This window comes from Eutrema salsugineum, unplaced genomic scaffold (genome assembly GCF_000478725.1).
Source record: "Eutrema salsugineum unplaced genomic scaffold, Eutsalg1_0 scaffold_8, whole genome shotgun sequence".
NCBI classification, from domain to species: domain Eukaryota; kingdom Viridiplantae; phylum Streptophyta; class Magnoliopsida; order Brassicales; family Brassicaceae; genus Eutrema; species Eutrema salsugineum.
Window position 1 is genome coordinate 6,556,601 of NW_006256414.1, and position 21,350 is coordinate 6,577,950.

Consider the following 21,350-nt stretch of genomic DNA (forward strand, 5'->3'; position numbering starts at 1 on the left):
AGATCTTCATGTACCGTCAGTACCATATATGGGGATGGAGATCGCCGAGTTTAAGGAAACGTAAGACTACCAAGTAAAGTACCAACCTTAAACGAACGGTAAAGTTTCTTTAAGTGTACGTGCATGGACCGGCTAAATTTGTAGTGTTTTCTCGTAAATTTACCCCTGAAATGTGGTATGGAGTTGAATTTATTTTTGCAAGCACAACTGATGTTGATATTGCTGCTGCCTACTTACTAAATAAGCAAAATTTTGTACAAAACACAAGCAATTATAATTCCCACGTTAATCAATTATGACTGACAAGCAGGCTCGGCCCAAAGGGGTGGGCAGAGGTGCTCCTATCCCTGGGTCTCTATCATTTTTCAAAATTTTTTTTTGTAAAATGGATCTAATTTTTTTTTAAAATAGTTCAATTTTAGTTAAAAAAATTTTAAAAACCCAATAATTTTTTTTCCGCATAACGGGTTTAAAATATGTTAGGCTGGACCTGCTGACAAGTTAATGTAACGCATTATATTGATATTGTGACGATCAAGGCATTTAAATTTTCTGACCGGAGAGTTCACGCCTTTTTTTTTTTTTTTTTTTTCAAATAAGCCATTTCTCTTATACAAAGGCCTCATTTTTTTGCAAGACTTCTTTTGCAAGTCGTCCAACTTGAACCCGATGATTTGGTCCATTTTTTTTACTGTTTCTTCATGATAAACCATGCTTGTATATATATATATATATATATATATATATCACACTGTCTTTAATGGTGAAATAAATTAGGTAAGGATGAGAAATAGAGTATGTAAAAATTTTAAAAGATAAAAGAAAAGAAAACTTATCTAGTGTTGGTAATGGGTTGTGAGATGGTAATATATGATATGTTTTACATCTGTATACTATTATTTAAAGAGTCATTTTTATAAATAAACATTTTTTTATAAACTATTACATAAAATAGTCATTAAAAATAAAAGTATAGAAAAAAATAATGTCTTTTAAAATTATTATATAAATCAAAAGTGCATTTTTTTTTACTTATTCGTCTTATTGAGATGTTAAAATATATTCTATTATTTTTGATAATAATTAATCCATATATTCAAAGAAACAATTTATTTAAAATTTTAAAATATTTTTATTTGTATTATTCAAAATTTCATTCAATTATTTTTATAATTGAATTGAAATGCGTTTTTAGTATCAAAATTATAGTTTTTTATGGGTTGGTCCGTTTGTCAATCCAATATATAATCATTGATAAGATATATTATATAATTCATTAACCAACAGTAATAATCATATCTCATACAGATATACATATTTAGATTCTAATCCATATTGATATATATATATTAATATCATATTATTTATATATTAAATTATACAACAAAAATAACTCAAATTCAAATACCTATTCGACTTATATATATATATATATATACGTAAATATTAGTTGTATGGCGTTTATATATTTAGTTATCTATTATAGATTATAGATTTTAGTTCATTATAAAACAGGTAAAGTAAATATTTTTTTTTTTGGTAAAATTAATTTGCTAATTGTTATTTTTCTCATTTTATGCTTAATATTGTGAACTGTATGTACTTAACAGGATAAGGTTTTTTCAAAAGGTGAAAACATTAGTAAATATGTTAGTTTGATTTGATAATTTTATTTATAATTATTATTTAGATTTATTATAAATTCAGAAGAAAAAAAATTAACATATTTTGCCTTGAATATGAATATTATTAGAACTACCCCGCGGGTTGAATCCTAGTAGTACAACATGCGGCATGCCATGGTTTTGTACTTTTGTTATAGTGATGGTCGTTTTCTCGTCCCAATTACTGTATATTATACACGCAAGCTTCATAAATAAGCATGGATAATATGTAAAGTCTATCTATGATAAAGATGTTAATTGTATAAAGGACAAAAATAAGTAGGATTAATTATAATAAGAAGTGATTAATAATTAATTAACACAGCGATTAACGATGAATAATAAACATCATTAGGTTGTGGAAAAAAGGGGCCGCCACAGCCTGGATTAGGAAGAAGAGAGTTGGATTTAAGTAATTTTCTGAGAGTCATGTTGGAGAAAATAAAAATTTGAGATTACATTTGTTTTTGTCATTTTGTGAACCTATAAATATAATAATAATAATATATAGATTTTATAAACTAATGTTTAATATTTAGGGCTATTTGTTATTACTTTATTTAACAACTTGGCCCATGTTGTTGCACTTTAAGTTAGGTAACAGATCAATTCCAACTCATCAATCACTATATAAATAAAGAAAATCAGTAAACAAATGGCCCATATGCTAAAAACATGATATTCAACAAAAACAACATCTTTTCCTTTGTGTAGTGTTTATGACGTGTAAGTTGTAACTAGGTTACTATCGTTGTATATATATGCTCTTTTGTATATTGTAACATGTTATTTATTAAAGCCTTAAAGGTATTCTTCGAGCATCAAATTGTGAAAACCTTTTTTAATATTTTGATTTAAAGGTTCATGCTTTTATACCAAATAATTCATTATGAATGTAGTGCAGATAGAAGTCATAGAACCGTCTGTTGTGGATTTTTGGAAACCTGTAAAATTGTTTGTTGTCTAATCGTCTAATATAATTGTTCTGAATATTTTTTTTTTAAAAAAGAGTAACATGCATATATGAATTAAAAATAGACAAAAACTATTATTCTGATTTAAATTTGGGTATATTTAAAAAATTATGTATATATATATATGTATGCATGCAGAGCCGACCCTGAGACCATCTCCAATGTAAATCTCTATTTTTTGACTCCAAAAAAGAATATTCCTAATAGATTCTATTTTTCTTTTACTTTTAATAACCTATAACTTTTAGAAGTTACAAAATAACCCATTTATTTTTATTTTATCTAAAATATTTATAATTTACGAATTTAATAAAATTAAAATATTGACGAGCTTACTAGCGGATCTCCCTCTTCACGACCAATGGGGATCAAGAAATCCAAAAATAAAAGAAAACTTGTTGATCAAACAACATCAGTTATCAACACTTTAGAAGAAGGAAATAAACAACTTTTAGAGCAATTAAAGAAAAGTGCACAAAGACAAAATCATCTGGAGATTCAACAGAAAAACTATGCTTTGAAAGAGCTGAGGATGGAAAACAAAATGTTATTTTATGACATGAGTTCCATATCAGATCCAAATATTCGTGCATATGTGTTCAAGGCAAACAAACAAAAATTTTACAAAAGCGGAATGCTCAACAACAAAATCAAGAATTTCCTCCTCCATCAACTTCGTTTGGACAATATTTTAATGATATCGGTGGATCAGAAATCGATTTAGCAGAATATTAAATTATTTGTATTTGTTGTGTTAAACTTTTATGTTTATCTTTGATTTTAGCACTTGTTGTGTATTTTTCAGTTTATTTTAAGTTGTAATATTTTGAATAAAAATTTTAGTGTTCAAATATTTATGATTGTCTATTTTATATTTTTTTAAACTATTAAAGTCCTATAATCTTGTCAAAAAATCTTATAAACATGAATCATAAAATAAAAACTTAATTATTAAACCGATAGTTATATATATATATATACATACATAGAGACCATTTTTTAATTATATATATATATATATAAATCAAAGTGATATGTGTCATACAAATATTAAGTGTATATCTGAAAAAATGCATATAACCATATATAATGTCGAAAATAATGTTGTGTTGATAAAAAGTATAAAATTATAATGATTTAATATTTTAAGGATCAGATTGTAAATAAAAAAAGTATAGCTGCAAAATGGAGTAGAATAAAGGTTTACTCCAAATATGGAGCAATCTCTATTTTTTCTCCATTTTGCAGTCAAAAATGGAGTAGGGTTGGAGTGAAATTTACTCCAAAATGGAGTTTGCAGCAAAAAATAGAGTAGGGTTGGAGATGCTCTGAGGCCAAGCAGTACAAGCATAAGCTTGTGGTCCTATTTTTTTGCATAAAATTTTTCTTTAATTTGTGGCCATTTTTTCTTTTAGTTATAAAATTATTCAATTTTGTTAGTTAAAAAACAGCTCATTTATTTTTTTTAGCTTGTGGCCACTTAAAACTCAGGCCGGCTCTGATGCATGTACATGTTTTACATTGTTTCTAACATTCGATGTCAATTAGCCGTTGAGAACATGCATTTTGCAATTCTACAATAAATAAAACATTCGTAACTGACTACTTAAAAAAAAACTAATCAAACGAAATCGAGTAAAATTATATATAATAGTCTTTTAACGTCAATTGAAATTTGATTTGATTACTCGTTCGAATTTGGAACTCTTGAATCAAAAATTCTCGCAAAAAGAAACATCGGGGGCCAAATGTAAAATATAATAAAGTATTCCGGACGATTTTTAAAATACTCAAAAGTAAACAAAAACAAAAGGGTCTTAAGAGTTAAGACAAAAGTGAAGCTTTGATTTACCTTTTGAGGACTAAATTTCCCCAAATTTCTCTCATCCCCCTCCTCCGGATTCTTCTCCGTCACCGATAAGACAGAGAGGCAAAGATTCCTACGACGGAAGATCTCCGGTGAACGGATTAAGGCGGAGTTATCATTTTCAGCTTCTGTTTTTCTGATTTCGGATCTTGTCTCAAGGCTTGAAATCTTCCTTCTATCTCCGACTGGTAAGTGTTTTTTTTTTTTTCGTTTCTAAATTTTCTTCTTTGAGTTTGAAGTAAATTCAATTATCGGAAACTGGTAACAGATAAGAAGAATCTGTATCTGTTCATCATCATACTTGCTTTCTATGGATTCAGATATTACTACGTGTTTTTTGATTAGTTTGTTCACTGTTTGGTTGCTGGAAAATGCGGGAAGAAGAAGAAGAAAGGTTATTGGTTAACTTAGATAATTAAGAAGCTTGTTTAGTAGAGATAAGATATAATCAGTCAAATCACTTTTATGAGTGATCCAGCTTTGATGAGAAAGCAACTTGATGGACTAAAACATTAAAACTAAATGCTTGTTTCTAGAATTATTGCATTGATCTGTGCTTTGAGGTTATCTTTAAAACATTAAAACTACTCTGTACATAGGCCAAGCTTAGTGTGTTGATGCAATGAATAGTCAGATCCATCTTTTGTCTTTTTGATCTTTAAGAATGTTTTACAAATACGAGATGCTCTTGCGAATTAGCTGATATATATTATTATTGGCAGGCAAAGAGTGGCAATGGCTGGCTCCAAGGGATCAGAGAGTGTTAAGAATCTGATGTACTCAGGAAAAAACGCTTTGCTCCCTCCAAAAATTCCGTTTCCAAGTGTATCAGCATCGTATACCGAGTATATCCCTTGTGGTTTGATAGGTTCGAGGCACAGTCAGAAGCTTAGCCACGACAAAACGCACCACCAGAGAACTTCCTCTGAGAGCCATTTGGTAGAAGAACTTCCATTTTGGCTTGATGATCTTCTCAATGAGCCAGAGAGTCCTGCTCGCAAATGTGGTCATAGGCGTTCGTCAAGTGACTCTTACGCTTACCTAGACGTTGCTAATGCTACAAACATAAGCTTGACTCTCCAAAATAATTTCAGCTACAGGAATCCGGTTTCTTCTGTTCAAAGAGGAATTCAAGGATCCGATCGTAGGAAAAACACTGAGGACGCACCTTTTTACGCTGATGCTAGTTTTCTAAAACAGAAGAATCGGCAGAGGGATTCTTTGGTGGCGTCTGGGGCTCGTTCTTGTTGGCAGCTACCGTCTGCTCGAGAGAATGTTGGTGTAAAAAACATGGGAGCATCGTATATGTCTCAAGAAGCAACAGCAGAAACAATGAACTACGCAGATGACCCAAAAAGGTTCTCTTCTGAGGAAAACAATTCCAGTCCTCAGCCTGTGACGTATGAGTTTGACAATATAAAACGAGCCAAACAGTATGTGATCTCTTTACTTATTCTTGAATGATATTTAACTATCTAAAGCAATCTAGAGTAGGAGACACTGATTCCATTGATGGTGAATGCTTTTTTTTTCATTCTATATGATATTGTTCTTGGTCTTCATTGACTTGAGGAAAACTCTCATAGTTTAGTAGCATCATCTTACGTCAGGCAGTGAGAGATGAGAAACACTAATGGCATTGATGAATTGATTATTAACATGGTTAGTTAATGCTTCCTGCAGGCAATTTGCACAACGATCACGGGTCCGTAAGCTCCAGTACATATCTGAGCTAGAAAGAAATGTACAAGCATTGCAGGTAAGACTAACAAAAACCGAGAGTTAGTGAAATATGTATAAGATTACAATTTCGGGAGCACTGAAGTATGATGTTTCATTGGTATCGATAGGCAGAAGGCTCCAAAGTTTCAGCTGAGCTTGACTTTCTCAATCAGCGGAATCTTATTCTGAGTATGGAAAATAAAGCTCTTAAGCACCGCCTTGAAAGTATAGCTCAGGATAAGCTGATCAAACAATGTAAGTTTATCCCACCCACCCCAAAACATATTCTTTTAGTTTCATTTAGAACCAAACTCTAATCAAGATTATCAAGTATGAATTCTTTTAGCTTGTGAAATTATTGGACTCTTCTCAAATCTATTGTAGCTCCTAATTTCATTAAGCTGCTAGAGAAACTAACAAACAAGCTTCACAATACTTGTTAGCCTATTCAATACTACAACTCATGAGTTCTCTATTAACCAGTGGAACAGGAGGTGCTGGAAAATGAGATTGGAAGACTACGAGCTCTGTATCAGCAACAACAACAAGAACAACAAGCTCATAAACCATCAGCAAATAACGGACGCGCTACTAGCAAAGATCTCGAATCTAAGTTCTCAAGTCTTTCCCTCAACACCAAGGATACCAATTGTAGGCGTGACTCTGTATCTGTGATGGGTCAATTCCACTTTTAGTCAATGTCTCTCTATCTACCCATCGGTTCATTAGAAGGGCCTGGGGTTTCAAGCAAGATCAGGCCCTCATCTAGTGTCTCGTAATACTCTCTCACCGAAGACATTTTAACTCCTCGGTCATCGTTGACAAGTAAACTCACCAGTGCACCTGGTTCCATTTGCCTGAAAACCTATGTTAATTCCAGCAGATGGCTTGCCTGAGGTGGTTTAGTTCGGAGGTCCGACACCTGGACTTCTTTTATCTGGTGATTGTAGTGATATGAGACCGGTTATATCGGACCCGGTCAAAATAAAAACACTGATCTGTGGATTTGTACCATGTTCTCTTACTGCTTGTTTGTTTGTATTTTATGTTACCGGTCAAATGGTGCATTCCCTTTGAGTGAATGGTTCATGTAAAGTTGATGACATTGCCTGTTGTAAGCTTTCCAAAGTATCAATATCTTTGATTGTACTGGCAGTTTTTTCCGGCTTTCTACGCATACTCTAAACGTAAAATCTCAATTCTCACATTTTGTATAAACAGACAGATATAACATTCTAGCACCATAAGCTTGCTTGATGATTCGCTCCACAAGAGACATATTGCATTTATACGTAGGCACATTCGTTATTTTCTTCGGTCATAAGAAGTTTCTCTTCTTGCTCTAACCTTTGCAGCCATTTGAGCCCAAGATCGCATCCTGCTCTTGCAGCGATTTGGAACTGCTCTTTCGCCATCTCTAATGTATTCGTCTCTTGGTTTTCCGGATCGTTCTTTCTTATTCTCTTGGGCGGCGAAACTCCCACGGTATTCAATTTTGTTAGAGACTCCGGGACTTGCACACCTGTACAAAAACTGAGATCTTAAGCAAGTAACCTCGAAAGCAAGAAATGAAATGATAATCTTGAGGATATGATGTAAAAGAAGAAAGATGGTTCCGATTTACTAACCTCTAAGTAGAAGAGATCCATACGCTATAGCAGCACCAGCATGTCCCTGAACATATGCGTGTCAGACTATAGGAACAACAACAAAATGTCTTAAAAAAGCTTTCCCATCAAACTTGGCCAAACGTTAAGTCTTAAGAGACACTAATGTAAGAATTGAGCAAAACAACAGAATCTTTTGCTTTAATTTACCAGTACTGATCTAGATATAAACTAGAAAGAGTGATTTCGTAAGACAAAGTTTCGTACCTTCTCCGAAGCCCTGTGGAAACACCATATAGCTGAATCTATATCTTGCTTCACACAGTCTCCTGTCATATACACTATTCCTAAAAGGTAGAGAGCACCTGGATGCAGCTGCAAAATTCCCAACTCCAAGTGAGATATCTCTGAAATTTCCAAAAAATATATAAAATTCTTAGAGCTGCACTGTAAATTTCATACCTGATCGACAGCATTCTCTATATAGTGAAACGCTTGTTGATCGGACTGGACATGATCATTCTGAAAGAAAGATTTACAATTAGTACGAAATGCTGGTTGGAGACAGAGCTGCTCAGGAAGCAGAGGTTTCTTCTAAGGTAAGAAGAGCCCACTAACGCAACAATGGAACTGACAAAAGATTAAAGATGAAGCTCTAAAGTATCTCCATCTCTGAGTTTCTCAATCGTAACATTGTATTCTCTTAGCAAACATAAACATCTTCATTACCTCGACTCTTAAACGACACCCTAGTTCATATTGAGCATCTGCATTACCCATGTCTGCAGCTTCAACAAGCAAAGCAGCTCCACTGTAATGGTTACAAACAAAAAAACGTATGAAAAGCCATGGCAAAAACTCGGTGATGTTTAACCAAAGTCTCTTGATTTACTTACATAGCTTTACACGCTCCTGGGACATGGTACTTCAAGTGCAACTTTGAAAGCCAGTATCTAGCATGAGTGTTCAAATTATCAGCCTCAAGAGCAAGCTCAAAGTTCTCTTTAGCTCCCTGAAGCCAGAGAATCCAAAACAAAGGATTCGTTATCAAAACTAAAAACACAAGATTTCACCAGATTCAGAGTTTAAGAGTACCCTGAGGAGAGGAATAAGGCGTCGATCATTGAGTTCACAGTAATCGATGACTCTGTCCACTTCCTTAATCGCACTCCATCCTTTGGCTACATACTCCATTGCTTTCTTGTTCCTGCTGTGTAATCCTCTCTGAACCAAAACCATAACAATCAACAACACCGCAAAAAGGTAAATCACGGAACCGATGCAAGAGTCATTTCCAATTTGGGGAGAGAATTGTTGTTACCCGCTGATCGAATCCGTGAAGATGACGAGTGAGCTTCGATTCCGCAGCGGCGGCGGAAGCTTGCCGGAGAATCTGGCGACGAAGCATCTTTGCCGGAGAGATAATCTAGCCCGAGAAAAAACCTATCAGAGATCAGGAGCTTTGTCTAATTGTCTCCCTTCGATTCGATTTTGGCCAAATTCTCAAACCAACCGAAACTGAACCGTTCCGACCGAAGCGATATTTCCAAAAATCCCAATCCGATCCAAATTGTAAAACAAATCTAAACGGAATAAAAATATGTACCAAAATTTCAAAAAACCAATAGAATTAACCGAAAATCTATATTGAAATACTAATTTTTAATATTAAAAACTAGTTGATATAATTTCCATTTGATTGTTTGAAAATCTAATAGTAGTTTGGATTCATTTGTTTTTTATTCTTGAGTATATTTGTTTGTTAAATTTCCTTGCATTTTAATGTTGGAATACATGAACGTGAAAACAAGTTAGAATAGAAGAGAGTAAATAAAAACATAGTAATATCCAAATAATTTAGTTTAAATAGTTTTGAGATCTTTTGATTACTATTATATGTATTTTAGACGTAATATTTTGAAATACCGTATGAACTTATTCAATTTTTATAACTGTTTTATGTGTTTTAAATATCACAAATACTGTCATTCCATTAGTTTAATATAACTTATTCAATTTTGATAACTGTTTTATGTGTTTTATATATATATACAACTTTTTTGTACGAGTTTTTTTTTGAAATTTCAGTTTTCTTATGTTTTGAAACGATATTTCATTACTTTTTAAATAGTTTCCATTTTTTGTTTCTTTTGATATTTTTGTTAGATTTTTTCTAAATTTTGGAAACATAAGAAATGGTAAACACTAAGAGATACAAATTCCAATTAAAAAAAGTTTTTGTTAATTTTTTTTTCAAAATTTGGTTATATATAATTTTAAAAACGGTTTGATTGACTATGAAATTAAACATTAAACCATAATAATTTAGATTGGTTTGTTTTAAGTTTTTTTTTACACATCATGAAATAAAAACCAATAAAAAAATGATACATAATTGTAAAATAGGGCTAAATGGTCTCTTTACAGCCGAAATTTAGACTATATAATTAAACATTAAACTATAATAATTTAAAATTAGTCATAATTTTATATATAGGTTGCATTTAGGTTTTCAGTTATGACGATTATTGTAGATTTCCCTTTTTTATTTTTTAAAAGATAAACATAATTTTCCTTAAGCAATTATCTATATAACGTTATTAGTAATTTAACTTTTTCATAGATTTGTATGATGAGAAATATTTTCGATTTGTTTGTATATATGTTATAAATAGTATATAGATAGAATGAAGAAGAAGGCATAGGTTAAACAATTTTGAAAATTAGAAATAGTAAAAAGTAGTTAATATTTATACTAAATCATAAGAAATCAAAAACTTTATAAACATAAGAAATCTTAAACACTACAATAATTAGCGATATTATACCATAAATTTCGTTTTTTTTGTTTTTTTTTAAATATTTTAGTTAGATTTTTTCTAAATTTTGAGAACATAATGAATGGTAAATTTCTAGATTTTTTGTGTTAATTTTAAAAAACGTTTTTCTTTTTTTTTTTAAAAAATTTTGAACATCAGAAATGGTAAATTTCTAGATTTTTTGTGTTATTTTTGAAAAATATTTTGTTCATTTTTTTAATAAATTTTGGTTTAATATAATTTTAAAAACGGTTTGATTTTGACAGCAAAATTAAACATTAAATTCTAATTATTTAGAGCAGTTTGTTTAAAGTATTTTTAACTCATAATCACATAAAAACCAATAAAAAATGATATGTAGTTACAAAATGGGGTTAAACGGTTTTTTTGCAGCCGAAACTCATTCTGAAACTGATACGTAAGCGAAACACTGCGAAACTCGCTGTGAGTGCGACACATCAGCAAAACACTACAAAAATAAGTATATAAATTTTTTGTGTTAATTTTAAAAAAACGTTTTTGTTTATTTTTTTAAAAAAACTTTGAACATCAGAAATGGTAAATTTCTAGATTTTTTGTGTTATTTTTGAAAAATACTTTTGTTCATTTTTTATAAATTTTGGTTTAATATAATTTTAAAAACGGTTTGATTTTGACGGCAAAATTAAATATTAAACCATAATTATTTAGAGCAGTTTGTTTAAATTATTTTTAACACAGAATCACATAAAACCAATAAAAATGAAATGTAATTATAAAATGAGGTTAAACGGTATTTTTGCAGCTGAAACTCATTCTGGAACTGATACATAAGCGAAACACTGTGAAACTCGCTGTGAATGCTGTGAACGCGACATATTAGCAAAACAGTACACTATATAGATAGATTGATAGTATTGATTCAAATGAATTAATTGTTTTTACTTTGCTTATATGTTTCCTAAAACCGAATTAAATTCAAAATATAACCAAACCTAATTATCAAAAAACCGAACTGAATCAATATAAACTTTTGATGTGAAAAATATTTTGGTAAGTGTAATTCGGTATGAAAAACATATTTTCTGAATTTCGAATAACTTAAAGTAAACTGAATCGAAGAAAAACTGAATGTACATCCCTTTCGTCCTTGAAACTGGGTGATAAGATCCGAAATCAGAAGAATTAGGGTAAGATCAAACCGTATCAAACCAAACTCAAATTCATACACCGCATTTTAAAACAACCCAAACGGTTTTTCCATACCGATTTACGCTAAACCAAATATGAATTACATCTGAATTTTGTAAAACCAAGTAACCAACCAAATTAACTGAAATTTATTACTAATTCTTATTTTTATTTCAGTATATTAAATTACTTTGAAATATAAAATTATATAAATTTGGCAACGTCTTATTACGCCAAGTTTCGTTTGTAATTGTATATTTCATTAACGTGAAAGCCCTAACCCCCAATCGCTCGTCCGATAATCTGTTCACAATCCCGAGAAATCCAGAAGCAATTTCCGAAATCTTACGGTGATCGAACCTACTCCAGACTTGTACAAGGTAATTTCTTATTCAATTTCTTCTTCTTTGGGGCTGTATCATTGCTCTTGTTTACACCCTTGATCACCACGAAAGTTTCTTCGATCGATATTCTTAGTTGGTGTATTGATTTTACGTTTTTCTTAATCTATAATCGTTTAGGGATTCTTCCGAACCGAATTCGTTTTGATTCCCTGTGATGTCCTGTAGTATTGATTAATTGTTTGCTTAATTTCTTCAATTTTGCTTGTTTTTATAATTACTTAGTGAAAATCCGTGTTGATTCGAGTTTATGATATACATGATAGCTATTGAGATTGTTTTCTTCCTTCTATCAGATTTATTGAATGTAGCACTAAGTTGGAGAATTTTTGTTTGTTTTTTGCAGGTATTAAGCTAATGAGATTCAGAAAAGGAACTAGAGTGGAGGTTTTGAGCATCAAAGAGGCACCTTATGGCGCGTGGCGGTCAGGCGAGATAATATCGGGTAATGGTCACACGTACAGTGTTAGGTATTACTCTTATGGACTCTCAAACGATGAAACATTGGAGGAGAGAGTTGCAAGGAAGATGATCAGGCCGTGTCCTCCGCAAATTGATGTAGATAGATGGGCAGCTGGTGAATTTGTGGAGGTTCTTGATGATATCTCCTGGAAAACCGGTATGGTCCTGGACGAGTTACCTGGAAAATACTACGTGGTTCGGTTACTTGGCGCCACAGAAAAACTCACGGTTCATAAAGTTAACCTCAGGGCTCGACAAGCTTGGCAAGATGATAGATGGGTTATGATTGGGAAGGTAAATTTTAAAACTTTTTCTGTGTCTTTCTCTTTTAAGTGTATGGTCGTTAATGGTACACGTTTACTAACTGTTGTATAATCATTTTCTGTCAGGTATCTTGCTCTGTGAAGTCCTCGACGCTTACCGGATCAGATGTACACCAGAGTCTAAAGCCCTTTCTGAACAGCAAGGTACTCCAGGAGACTAGTGTTGCTTCGTTAGGAATGTTGAAGAGACCTTTACCTTGTGATTGGTATGAGTCTGCTGAATCATGCACGGGAAGTCCTAAGAGGAAACGAACAATGGAGGAAGAAGAAGATCAGAACCGGTTTGCTTCCTCTTCACTGCAGAAGGTAGATGGTAAAATGCGTGTGCAAGCTTACATTAACGATGATAAAAGTGGTTTCCGTCAATTGGTGAGGGTAAGATCAAAAAAGTTTAGTGAATGTGTTGGTACAGGAAGCTCAGTCTCTAATGGTTGTTATGATACCGATGCATGCTCAGTTGGTAGTTGTAGCCCTATTAGCTATGATGAGAGTGACGCGTCAACTTCTTTTCTAGATGGTTCTAGTCAAGAGTCCGACTCTTGTGGTAGTGATGCTGAATCTTCGAAAGAAGCATTTGGCTACGTTGGAGAAGCTAGTGGTGGAGGAGCGAGATCTTGTAGACCTGAACTATACACCTACCGCAGTACACTAGGGAAGTTATTTGCTTCCGGGCCCTTGAATTGGGATCAGGAAGCATCACTAACCGATCTCCGACTTTCTCTAAATATATCAACTGATGAACATTTGATGGAGCTAAGAAATCTAAAATCAGTTGGTACCTATAGTGAATATTGTTAGTATCATTTCTTTTTGATCATTAACAGTCTTGTCTTCAGGTGTTGGCCATACTTCCCTGCAATGTGGAACCAACTGTTATATAATTTTTCTTTTCCCAGAGGGTTCTTATAGTGATTGCATAGACAGCAGAAGGGAAGAGTATGTATGTGAACTCCAATTCTTATAATGTTTCTTCTTATAGTCAGCATAAATTTTCTTCTGTTGTAATCTCTGGATAATGAAGTTTAAGAGAAGTTTACAGTATCCATGCTCTAAGATAAGTCTTGTTTTGGAGGATTGTGTGTTACGAAGCTGTCTTTTATATACATATATAATTTAGTTTCTTGTGTTTAAGCTTCTTGATAAGATGAGTCATTTTGTATTATCCTCCTTAGTGGTGGATTATTGAACTTCCCCTACATTTTTCAGGAACAGTGTAGCCATGCCGGGTGCCTGCAGATCTCGCTTGCTTCTAGAGATTTTTACTCTGATGCATTGGGTTTACTGAATGGTGCTAAACACAATGCTCCTTCTCCCTCAAACACGTAACTGATATTGCAGTGTATTTTGCTTTTTCGCTATACATAACTAATCTGTTTCAGGTGTTGTTTGGGATAACTCTTTGCTCAGGCTTTGAACTGTTCCTTTCCCTTAAGGAGAAACATGTACAGCCTGGTATGGTTGGATAAGTTTACCGATTATTGGTAAGTATTAATTGCACTATACGGTCTGGTTGTGTGGAATACTCTGATAGTAGTCTATGCTATTTCAGCAAATGTATTACTAATAGATTGCGAAGTCGATTCTCATGACTTTTCTTCTAACCACACTGAGCGCGAAACTGTCTATGCTTGTTAGTTTGTAGCATGTGTATTTTGGAAATTTCACAGGCCATCAAAAGCTACACCGAAACCTGCCTTTATTTCTTAATAACTCATGGTTAATGCATTGAAGCTGATTTACAGAGGTACCGGGATTCATATGTTCGCAAATACATTTTGTTGCTCGTATATCAAAATTATCAAGGTAAGGTAGCTGCTCGCTTGTCAACTTCAACTTGTGCCTTACGTTTTAAGCTAAGAAATTGGATAGTCGAGGACGTAGAAGAAGAAAAAAGAGGAATAAAAAGCTATTATTTTAGAAAAAACATGTATTTAAGGATTTTTTGTTGTTATACTACACGCATTGAAGGATATGTATCTGCCATATAATACTTTGTAGTCTATAGTGTATACTAATAAACTAAATGAAATAATATCCTGGAAATAAAAGGTGATAGTATCGTGTATTCGTGTTTGCAACTTTAACTTGATGATTTTCTTAATCTATTGAAATTATAAAACTATAGGGCAATAGCAAGAAAATATATGGAATCATGGAAATACAAACAGAAAAAGGAAAAAAAAAATACTTGGGTTGCATCAATGATTTTATTCAAAGCCAACATATGCAAAAGAGGCTTCTATTTTTCAAGAACCAGAGTAGATTGGTTTTGGGAAATGAGTACCAAAAATACCAATTAGGAGACTTGTACTTAAAAAGCAACCTCCATTCGCAAGAAATCGAAAAAAAATGCTTAAGGGATTGTGCGCTGGTAAAGAGGCAGAGCTCCCAAAGCCTCTCTTTCCAATCTTTCCCTCTCGACCTGCAATGCTCAAAACAGAATGATGATGATAATGATGACATAGAATCTCAGTTAAAACTCCAGAAGTCCAAGCATAGCACAAGTTACAGATTAGAAAGAGACTTACTAGAGCCAACATCTCTTGAAGATAGCCCCGGAATGGCGTCTGCACAGCCTGCAAACGAAATCAAGATCTCAAATAAGAAATGCTGTATCAATGCAATTTCTTGAAAGCTACAAAGCCGATTATGAGGATATCAATAGAAGAACTGTACATGAAAATCAGCATTTAACCAAGGAAACTAATATTCTCAATTCTATCAATCCGAATCTCCCATTGAGCTAAATAAGAGCAAAGTGTTCAAATGAATACAAGAACCAAAGCATATAGGATCATTTCATTACATAAGTTACCCTGATTCAGACAAGTAAAATCCACAACAGAGAAAACAGTTTCAACGCATCTTTTTCAATCCAAATAGCTAATGAATGATCCTCTGATTTTCTATAATTTCCTTAATTCCCAGGAGAACACCATAGACAAATCTCAAATTCACAACCTTTTGGCTTCAAAATGTAAGTTTCTGAAAAAAAAAAAAGTCTTTCCTTGGAAGGTGAAACAAAAGTACCTGAAGGTCTTTAGGGAGGTACTCATGCTTCATGGAGAGATCCATGGCGCGTTTAAGACGCTGGTTACGAGCATCAACGACTTCTCTGGGGAGTCTGTTCATCGCCTCTTTAATGTCCATACTGTAATACTGATCGTACAGATCATCGTACCTAAGACCTGATTCATACGCAACAGATTCAGAACAAAAAAATCCCGATTTCACGAACTAACATCGAAAGTGAATTCAGGTTTCGGATACAGAAACTTATGGTTTTCGAGAGAGAGGCGAGATCTGACCGTATCTTCGAAGTCGAGTAGATATGGCTCTCATGTGCATCCGAGCAAGGAAATTCTTACTTGGATCAATGAAGGATTTGAGAAATGACGACATTTTTTTCACCCACCACCGTATCGGAACGAGCTCCTTCTCAATCCTGATGAATCCAAAGCTGCTGTTTCGTCTCCTTCTCTAAGAAAAGATAACAGAATCATACGACACCGTATGGTAGGCGTTTATTTTTCCTTAACAGATTTTGTTTTATTAAAGACTGAGTGAGAAATTAAAATGGACGTAATTTTGTACAACTAAATTCTAATAAATTTTCAAGTGCGAGATACAAAAACTTATAAGCAAAATTTTCTAAAAAAAAATTTACTAAGTATGTTATAATTATTTTTTTTCGTTTTATTAATTTATACTAAATCCAAAATTTAATTGAATCTATCGTCAAAAAAAAAATTCAAAATCGATATTCGTTCATAAATAATCTGTGTGATCAAATTATTAATACAATTTTCTACCATAATCAAATTTGTATTAAAGTCGATTATTGTTGTTTAAAACATCCATCAATATTTTTTGATGTCTAAATTTTTGATTAATTTTCTTAATAAAAGCCCAATCCATAATTCCATCCAAATTACTTTTTATACAATTACAAAAGAAATTTATCTGGTCTATATGACTCATATAACATGTAAATCAAGCAATGGAAATATATGTTTACAATTATAAATTTATGTAGTTAAGTAAACATGAACTTATTATCAAGGCTGTGTTTTAAAAAGTGTTCTTTTTCACCGCCATATCGTATATAGCCCGTAGCGATATCATCATCGCTATGAAATTCAATAGCTTTGCGTTATTGAAAAGCGGTCGCTATTGACGCTTTTTGTCTCAAAACTGAATACCGCTTTCTGTGCTATAACGGTAGATTTTGTTTTAGGGTTTAAAAGGGTAATTTAAATCATTTTTAATATCTTACATATTTTGACAAACTAACTTGCATTAGACTATAATTATAATTGTATAACTCTATAAATATTTACTAATATAGAATATTTGTTACAATTGATTATAAAAAATATAATAAGATATTTATTTATTATTTATGCTATTAAAAAAATGTATATATATATATATATATAAACTGGCTAACTTGTTAGTTTAATTGTCTCAAATCATCTTAATATCTTACATGTTTTAATAAATTAACTCATGGACCTTAAATATATATATATATATATATATATATATAACTCTAATCAGTTCGATCATATTGTATAATATAAATATTTATTAAACTCAAATATTTGATATTTTAGACTAATTGATTATGATAAAATACGATAAAATATTTATTTACTATGCATTTTTATAAAAATATTATTTAAATTTAAAATTTAAATTAAATCTCTCCTGTATTTAAGAAATTTTAAAGTATTAAAATCATTATCTAAATTTTCCTAATAAAATTTAATTATAATTTTTTTAAATTTTTTGACTTTAAATTAAATTGAATGCAAATTTTTGTAACTAAATTTAATTAAATTTCTAATAATTTGAAATTTAAATTGAAGATGACCTAGATTTTAGGAAAACTAAAAATATCTAAATTATTAACTAATTTTCTGAAATTAAATATAAAAATAAAATAAAATATTATAAAAAAAACTTTAGGAGTGTTTGGATGCAAGTACTAAATGTGCTTCTGTTTTAATAGAATAGATGGAGGAATTACTCGTTTGAAGCATCACTTGGTAGGGGGTTTAAAAGATGCCAAAAAGTGTACATTAGCTCCAGACTATGTTCAGACAGAAATTAGGAACTACCTTTATCGTAGAGCTAAGAATTTAGTTGCAAGAAAAATGGGGTATGCACCTGCGGTTGATGATCAGTATGATGATGAAGATTCGGAGGAACCACCAACTGGAAACGTGCAACTAAAGAAACAGAAAGTTAGAAGACCATTGGACAAGTATGTCACTGTCCCTCCAAAAGATATTCTGCAAGGAAGGAAAGACAGAAAAGCATCTTCGGTGTTTGTGATAAAGAGAAAAGGAATAAAGTTTTTCTTGGTATAGCCAGGTGGTTTTACGATGCTGGGATTTCTTTCAATGCTGTCAATTATCCGAGTTTCAAAGGGATGATCGACTTGATTGGGAATTACGGAGTTGGGTTAAAACCTCCATCCATGTACGAGTTGAGAGAAACTTTTTTTGAAGAAAGAAAAAGCCAACACTCTTGCTCAGATGGATGAGAACAAGAAATAGTGGGCAGACAAAGGTTGTTCATTGATGTCAGATGGATGGCGTGATCCAGTGTCTAAGAAGGACTTTGTAAATTTCTTGGTTAATTTGCCAAAAGGATCTGTTTTCATTAAGTCCAATGATGTTTTAGAGGTGGTGAAGGATTCAAAATTGCTGTTTGGGTTACTTGATGAGATGGTAGAGGAAATAGGAGAAGAGAATGTGGTTCAGGTTGTCACAGACAATGCGTCTAACTACAAGAAAGCTGGAGAGTTGTTTGAGGTCAAACAAAAAAATCTATATATTGGACGCCATGTGCTGTTCATTGTATTGATCTAATGCTGGAAGACATTGGATCAATCCCATCAGTGAAAAATGCGATGAAGAAATGTATCTTTATGAATAGCTACATATATGGTCATGTTCCTCTAGTTAACATGATGAGGGGGTACACGGCTGGTAGAAATTTGCATTAGGATGCATTTTTGGTCCAAGAATAGATTCTCATGCATGCGTTTTAGATAGATTCTTTATGTTTTGCCCTTGTTTTAGAGTTTTAGGACTTTGCATTAGGTCCAAGGGATTCTTGCATGTTTGGAGTGTTATTTAGGTGCTTTGGAGCTTAATCGAAGTGAAAAAGGTGGAATCAGAGGAAGAAATGGAAAGAAGGTGAATAAATGATGAGAAGACACATTTGGAGTTTATTGGCGAAACTGGTGTACCGCGGAAAGGATTTCTCGGCCAAAAACCTTACCGCGGGTAGCAGGACTCGGCCAAAACCTGAACCGCAGAACATGATCATCGATCAAATTTACAGGTGACAATATGCTTCAAAGATAGCGATACCAGAAAGCCTTCCCGTCCGATTCAGCCTTCAGTGTCTTCAAAACAACTAAAGAAGATTGAGTCATGGTTCCTGAACACTTAGAATCAATGGATTTAGAGCAGTGAGCTGAAAGATATGGCCAACAGAAGATGAACCTGTCTTGCATCCATTCCGGACCGATCCGATGCGCCTCAAAGATCACCCAAGATGAAGCTATTCCCTTCCGATCCAGTTTCCGGGGCCTTTATCAAGATTTGAGAGCTTTGAGTCACCTTTCCAGAACGCGTAAAATCATTTCATTTGAAGATTTTAGTTGGGAGATATCGCAAACGGGAAACAGACATGTCCTGCAGTAATAAACCGAAACTTCCTGGGCTGATGCAAAGAACCGCTTACTGGAAAGCCTTTCCCTCCCTGGATGCACTCTCACTCTTCAGTAAGGTTCTAGTTAATTGAGCTGCCTTTCTTCTGGAGTTTGTCCCGAGTCGTTTTGACCCATATTCCATAAGTTATGCCAGTTCAAGTTCAAGTTGGTCCGAGAAAATGAGAAATACTGCAACTTGAGTGCTGCGGCTGGTCTCACTCGCAGCAACATGTGTTTAACTCTGGGAACAAGCAGCGACATGAATGGTTTGAGTGAGGACACTCGGAGCAGAGTAAGATTCCAGGAGCTCGGAAATATTCTAAGTGCCAATCAACCTGCGACATGGAGCTGCAGGTGGAGAAGGAGAAGTGCTGAGCCGTAGGCACACTCGCTTCAGGCTGCGACATGGGAGCTGCGGGTAGAGAAGGAGAAGTGTTGAGGCGCAGGAACATCCGCTTCAGGCTGCGACATGGGAGCTGAGGGTGGAGAAAGACAAGTGCTGAGCCGCATGCATACTCGCTTAAGGCTGCGAGATAGGAGCTACAGGTGAGGGAATGAAGACCATCTCGCAGCAAGGACTACAAGACCCAACTAAACCGGGTCATTACCCAATTTGTCTTGGGCTGACCCGGTCTGACCCACTTTGCTATATATATATTAGGGTTTTTTCTAAAGGAACATCTCATTTTTCCCTTAAGTTTTTTAGCCACTTTTGTGTAAGAGACAACTAAGAAGAGATATCTCCTTTCTTTTCTTTGAATCCATCCATCTTATCATCATAACTATTCATCCACCTTCCTTTCTTTATCAACTTATCATGCTTAACTACTCTTCTTGCAAAGGAATCAGAGAGTTAATCATGATTAGTGAGTAGTCACCTCATTAGGGTTCTAGATATGTAGGTTATGGTGCATATAGTTTTGATTAAGGTTGCTTAGGGATATATTTATGCATCTTGTTCTTGCTTAAGATGATCTTAATGCTGAGTTTTAGATGATCTCTCTAATCCAGATCTTTGGCATTTTATCCACCCACAAAGGTGTTTGAAAATGCCTGAACCAACTAAGTCAAGAGTCTATTGTTTGATTCACATGAGAATGTTGTTTTGAGCATAGATAGTATATTGGGGTTGATTTATAATGCATTTGTTTCATTGTGTCTCTAATGATGATTAGGTATGAGCAATGTTTGGTTTAGTGTTTTAGTGCTTGGAAAAGATTAAGACTTGTTTGGAATCCTGAGCTGATTAGATCATTCATCATCATTGTCATTAGCTCTTTAGTTAAACCCTGATGCACCCTAGCCAACTATCATGTCTAGAACTCCATGTTTTATCATATTCATATCATCTTAATCATTTGCTGTTTTATCATCTTGCTAATCTTGCTAATCTTGCTTAGTTTCATTTCATCACTTGTTACAAAACCAACTCATTTTGTTTGCTTGGATTAAGACTGCATTCACATAAACTGGTATCTAGACCTCACACATTGGATTGACCCTCAAAACTGCAAAGACATTGGGGGAATTGAACCCACTAGGATCTGAGATAAAAACTTGTTTCAATTTGGCACCGTTTCCGGGGAACAAACCCGGATCACCCGCGTGACA

At 33.3% G+C, this 21,350-nt stretch overlaps 4 protein-coding genes across 17 annotated transcripts; 2 read left to right on the plus strand and 2 right to left on the minus strand.

The window, feature by feature from the left end:
- The first annotated feature begins 4,491 nt into the window (after positions 1-4,491).
- Positions 4,492-7,235, plus strand: LOC18009795 (uncharacterized protein At4g06598). Its single transcript, XM_006392269.2, has 5 exons — positions 4,492-4,693; positions 5,228-5,938; positions 6,189-6,264; positions 6,356-6,482; positions 6,711-7,235. The coding sequence occupies exons 2-5, from the start codon at positions 5,241-5,243 to the stop codon at positions 6,920-6,922; spliced, it is 1,113 nt and encodes a 370-aa protein (XP_006392331.1). The 5' UTR covers positions 4,492-4,693; positions 5,228-5,240; the 3' UTR covers positions 6,923-7,235.
- Positions 7,236-7,300: 65 nt separating this feature from the next.
- On the minus strand, positions 7,301-9,377 carry LOC18009739. The gene is made up of 8 exons (XM_006392267.2): positions 9,156-9,377; positions 8,930-9,058; positions 8,731-8,846; positions 8,564-8,645; positions 8,297-8,356; positions 8,102-8,209; positions 7,856-7,901; positions 7,301-7,749 (listed from the first exon to the last, which is right to left on the minus strand). Exons 1-8 carry the CDS (start codon positions 9,240-9,242, stop codon positions 7,514-7,516), a joined length of 864 nt encoding a protein of 287 aa, XP_006392329.1. The 5' UTR covers positions 9,243-9,377; the 3' UTR covers positions 7,301-7,513.
- A 2,692-nt stretch (positions 9,378-12,069) lies between these two features.
- On the plus strand, positions 12,070-15,056 carry LOC18009796. Of its 14 annotated transcripts, none has more exons than XR_002900837.1 (5): positions 12,070-12,203; positions 12,571-12,980; positions 13,076-14,297; positions 14,417-14,490; positions 14,752-15,056. XR_002900837.1 is itself a non-coding variant. In XM_024160007.1 (4 exons), the coding sequence occupies exons 2-4, from the start codon at positions 12,582-12,584 to the stop codon at positions 13,521-13,523; spliced, it is 765 nt and encodes a 254-aa protein (XP_024015775.1). In that variant the 5' UTR covers positions 12,070-12,203; positions 12,571-12,581; the 3' UTR covers positions 13,524-14,603. The 14 variants fall into 14 exon arrangements, 3 of the variants coding, with proteins under 3 accessions (XP_024015775.1, XP_024015777.1, XP_024015766.1); XR_002900836.1 differs by having other exon boundaries at positions 13,076-13,949; positions 14,216-14,297; positions 14,417-15,056; XR_002900838.1 differs by having other exon boundaries at positions 13,076-13,945; positions 14,216-14,297; positions 14,417-15,056.
- Positions 15,057-15,112: 56 nt separating this feature from the next.
- On the minus strand, positions 15,113-16,533 carry LOC18009805 (cytochrome b-c1 complex subunit 7-1). Its single transcript, XM_006392271.2, has 4 exons — positions 16,318-16,533; positions 16,040-16,197; positions 15,538-15,585; positions 15,113-15,431 (listed from the first exon to the last, which is right to left on the minus strand). The coding sequence occupies exons 1-4, from the start codon at positions 16,409-16,411 to the stop codon at positions 15,363-15,365; spliced, it is 369 nt and encodes a 122-aa protein (XP_006392333.1). The 5' UTR covers positions 16,412-16,533; the 3' UTR covers positions 15,113-15,362.
- Positions 16,534-21,350: the final 4,817 nt, after the last annotated feature.